Source organism: Melanostigma gelatinosum, assembly GCF_949748355.1.
Source record: "Melanostigma gelatinosum genome assembly, chromosome: 13".
Taxonomy (NCBI): domain Eukaryota; kingdom Metazoa; phylum Chordata; class Actinopteri; order Perciformes; family Zoarcidae; genus Melanostigma; species Melanostigma gelatinosum.
Genome location: NC_136646.1, coordinates 19,338,168 through 19,342,701, shown reverse-complemented (window position 1 = coordinate 19,342,701; position 4,534 = coordinate 19,338,168). Strand labels below are relative to the sequence as shown.

Genomic DNA, 4,534 nt, shown 5'->3' with positions numbered 1-4,534 from the left:
GTTTGACTGCTATTCAAATGACATGCAGATGGGATAGAGAGCTTAGGTTTTTGGCAGTGTCATAACAAGGAATGTCTGTGGAGACAATGTGCTGTCAGCTTTTGGGTGATTAATGCTGCACTTTGCTTTTAAAAATAAGTTATCGTCCCCTTTTGGTGGAGTCCAAAGTCATTTATCATTCATTTAGATTCAAGATTCAAAATTGTTTATTTGTGCATCCTTCAGTGCATTCGTGCAAAAAGTGCAGGCAATAGAGGAAAAGTACAGGCAATATATATATTTTTATGAATTGTCTTTTACAGAAAAATATCTTTTTTTTGTATTCTCCACAGATTTTCCGTTATTCCAAGGATCCATCCATTTGAGTGAGTCACAGCTGATGCCAAAGGAGAGGCTATGAAGATGAGCCGTGTCGCTCCGCATTGCAGCCCAACAAGATATGACATAACATGGGTCCCCTGCTAATAACCATGATGACCATAAAGCTGTGACTGCAATTGTGAAGCCTTCACCCCTTTTTCAGCACCCAACCCAGACCCTACTCCTCTTTGGAAACCCTTCCCAGCAACTGTTGCTGCTTCCCTTTCTCCTGCAAACACGACCTCCTTTCCTGCCTGCGCCTACGTTTTTCTCCTTAATAGTTATAGCTTTCCCTCTTTCTGACTGCATCATGCAGGGTGCTTCTACCACCTCCACTCTACTATTTCTTATGCTCCCTTCCCTCCTATTTTTCTCCTTCTTTCCCCAAATGATCAATGGGGACTGCTGGCTCATTGAGGGGGACAAAGGCTATGTCTGGCTGGCTATCTGCAGTCAGAACCAGCCGCCGTACGAGACTATCCCGCAGCACATCAACAACACTGTCCATGACTTGAGATTGAATGAGAACAAGCTGAAAGCTGTGCTCTTCAGCTCCATGTATCGCTTCACCAACCTGACTGACCTCAACCTCACCAAGAATGAAATCAGCTATGTTGAGGATGGAGCCTTTGCGGGACAAGCCAACCTACAGGTGAAAGGGGAATGGATGATAACAGCTTTGAGCGTAACACAATAATGTAGTTCACAAAACATTAGACCTTAGACAAGGACTTTCTAGGAAAATTAGATGTTTAATTCTTTAATATGTCATTGAGGTATGTTTCAATGGATTTAATTTGATATTGAGTGGCACTTTATTGTCTCTAAATCTTTGCTGAGTGCCTTAAACATACATTAGAGGGAGACCATAATGAATTGATAATGAACTCTGTTCTAGGAAATGCTGCAGCATGATTGAATCATTCATTAAGTCAGATTCAAATTTTATTATGAGTATAAATTACAAATTATGAGTGAAACTAGGCCCGCAATATGAAAAGAAAGAAATGCCCAAATGCTTCTTCTGTGTTCTTCTCAGGTTCTTCAGCTGGGCTACAACAAGTTGACAAACTTAACTGAGGGTATGATGAGAGGGCTCGGCCGCATGCAATGCCTCTTCCTCCAGCACAACCTCATTGAGGTTATTGCCAGCAATGCATTCTGGGAGTGCCCCAGTCTCAGCAGCATTGACCTGTCATCCAACAAACTTGGCCGCATTGACCCATCCACATTTACAGTTCTCAGCCGGCTGATGGTGTGTGAACTGGCAGCAAATCCATTCCATTGCGGCTGTGATCTTTACAGCTTCCTCACCTGGTTGGATTCCTTCAACAATGTAACACACACCTACGATCGCCTCCAGTGTGAGACGCCCCGGGAGATGTTTGGCTACCCCTTACTAATCGCTGCTGGCCATGCTGGTCGGAATGCGAAAAGCATTTTGTACCATCACTGCCGAGATGGAGTGATGATTCCAGGAATGACCTCTCTCCCACCAGATCTGGATGGTCCTTCCGGGATGGGACCAGAGATGTTTGGTGGTGGGCCGTACAACCAGCCCACCACCTCTTCCTCATCAACTGAACACAGCTTCCTTCCCAGCATCAAGCTCCATCATTTCTCGTTGTCATCAGCCTCTCTCCTTGTGCAGATTCCAAATCCCTTCAGCAAAATGTATATTCTAACACAATACAACCACACATTTGTGTCTGACGTCATGAATTTGAAACACAAGAAGGAGATGATCACCCTCAACAAGCTCAAGCCACACACCAACTACACCTTCTGTGTAGCATCCATCCGGAACTCTCAACGTTACAACCACACCTGCCTCCAGTTTTCCACCCAGGCTCAAGATCAAGATGACATGCTCCCCACACCTTCCACTACTACTCACTACATAATGACCATTGTCGGTTGCCTTTTTGGCATGCTCATTATTTTAGGCTTTGTCTACTATTGTCTACGTAAGAAACGGATGCATGATGAGAAGAGGAAGTCCATCTGCGTCAAAAAAACTATATTGGAAATGCGCTATGGACCAGAAGTGGCGGCAGCAGTGGCAAACGATCCATTGGCAGTCCACAAGCTTCAGGAGCAGTCCAGAGAGCATCACCAGTATCAGCACCACCATGGAGGCAAACTTCCCATGTCCGCATCCTCGAGCTCGGGCATGCTCCACTCAGCCAACACCAGTTCCTCCAGACTTTCATCTATCCCGCAAGTGGAAAAGATGGCCACTGCCTTTTCAGAGGCCATGGCTACAAGTAAAGGAAACTATATGGATATCAGAACTGGAGGGGCGGGCATGGAAAGGGTGGGAGATGGTGGGCATGGAGGGTTGGACTTGAGGGACGATGATGGAACTGATATTGGGGATGACTCCGATGATGACGGACATGGCTCAGCATCGGAGATTTCCACCATTGCCATGGAGGTGGACAAGGTTAACCAGATCATTAACAACTGCATTGATGCACTCAAACTGGATGCAGCAGCAGTTGCTGCTTCAGGGGCCTGTACTAACTCTACAGCCTGCTCCAATCCCACCTCCCCTCCTCCCACCAGCACGTCCGCCCTTACTTGTGGCCTAATCCCACTCTCCCAAGGGGTGACAGAGACGTGCCAAGTCATTGCTCCCAACAAAATGCCGCCTCTGCCTCCACTCCCTGCCTTGAATGCTCCTCTCTCTGAGCGTCCAGGGATCAGTGGCGGTGGCTTTGTCATCTCTCCCCCCTACAGGCCCCCCCCACCAGCCACTGCTGTACGTCCCATTCAGCGGCAAATGAGTGCAGATGCAGCTGTGGTTATTGTAAATGCTGTGAAGAAACAGTGCAGCACCACGTCCTGTGGCTCTATGGGTCGGGACAGGGACCGCGGAGGAGCTAGGGTGTATAGCCTGGATGTTCCTGAGCCTCGGAGCCCAGATGCCTGTAATCAACAACAGCAGCAGTACCCAGACCGGGCCAGTCCTGTGGGCTGTGGGGAGCCCCTGGAGAGGCTGCCTTTAGTGAGGAGTGGGAGCTGCTGTGGAGGGGGTGGTGGTGGTTGCGACAGTGGTGGTGTTGGTGCCCAACATCAGGACAGCCAGAAGCAACACCACTACCATCAACAGCAGCAATTACAACAACAACAACAACAACAACAACAACACCAACACCAACAACAACAACAACAACAACAGCAGCAGCAGCAACTGGAGGTGCAGCAGGTCTACCACTGCTCGGAGCACCGCCACTCCGTCCCAGCTCTATATTATGAAGGCTCCCACCAAGGCTCCCCAGCCCAGAAGGTTTCCTTCCTGAAGCCCCTGACGCGCTCCCGCAGGGATGCAGCATCTTACTCCCAGCTTTCGCCTGCCCGCCACCATTCCAGTTACTCTGGCTACTCCTCCAGCCCTGAGTACTCCTCCGAGAGCTCACTGCGGATCTGGGAGCGCTTTCGTCCCTACCGGAAAGGCCAGCGCGATGAGGCCTGTTATGTGACGGCCGGAAATGCCCTTAGAAAAAAGGTGCAGTTCGCTAAAGGCGAGGACCTGCATGACATCCTTGATTACTGGAAGGGGGTGTCAGCACAGCAGAAGCTGTGACTGGGACACCAGAGATAGGCTTTTTGGGAAAAAGAGTTTTGGGGACTTTTTCCTGTTGGGCCTGTGGGCCAGAGAAACGATTTGAAGATCACGGGGAGAAAAATGTAGGACAACATTTTGCCTTTGGGTTTTTTTGTTTTTTGGCATGCTAGGTGTATAGAATATTGTGCTAAAGCAAGGACTGCGAAACTGTGCCTGGGATATGGGCGTCATTGTGGTGTTTTATTTGACACGTCATTGTAGCACCATTTCTGGATAATTCTCATTTAGTGTTTATGTTTTTTGTTTACAGTATAGCACAGGGAGCAGATGCCAACTGTGTAATTTAGTACTGTTTGAGTGATCATGTTTTGTGATCATATAAACCGTCTTCATCAGTGCCATGTTTTCATCTGTGGGTAATCAAAGCAAGTCGATACTGATATCCTTCATTTGAAGCTTGTGTGATCCAATATCTTGTTTCCTATTTGGTATTGGGTGCTCTGTCAATTTGCAATATGCACTTGACTATGTTAAGACTAAGTGAAGGGAGACTGACCGGTGAGACCTATGCTCTGTTACAAGTGACAACATGCCGTTTGGAGA

At 47.9% G+C, this 4,534-nt stretch overlaps 1 protein-coding gene across 1 annotated transcript; it reads left to right on the top strand.

Annotated features, from left to right (window-relative positions):
• Positions 1 to 670: 670 nt before the first annotated feature.
• On the top strand, positions 671 to 3,949 carry elfn2b (extracellular leucine-rich repeat and fibronectin type III domain containing 2b; the record flags this gene model as incomplete). Its single annotated transcript, XM_079281441.1, has 2 exons — positions 671 to 1,012; positions 1,400 to 3,949. The coding sequence occupies 2 exons, from the start codon at positions 671 to 673 to the stop codon at positions 3,947 to 3,949; spliced, it is 2,892 nt and encodes a 963-aa protein (XP_079137567.1).
• Between the last annotated feature and the right edge of the window lie 585 nt (positions 3,950 to 4,534).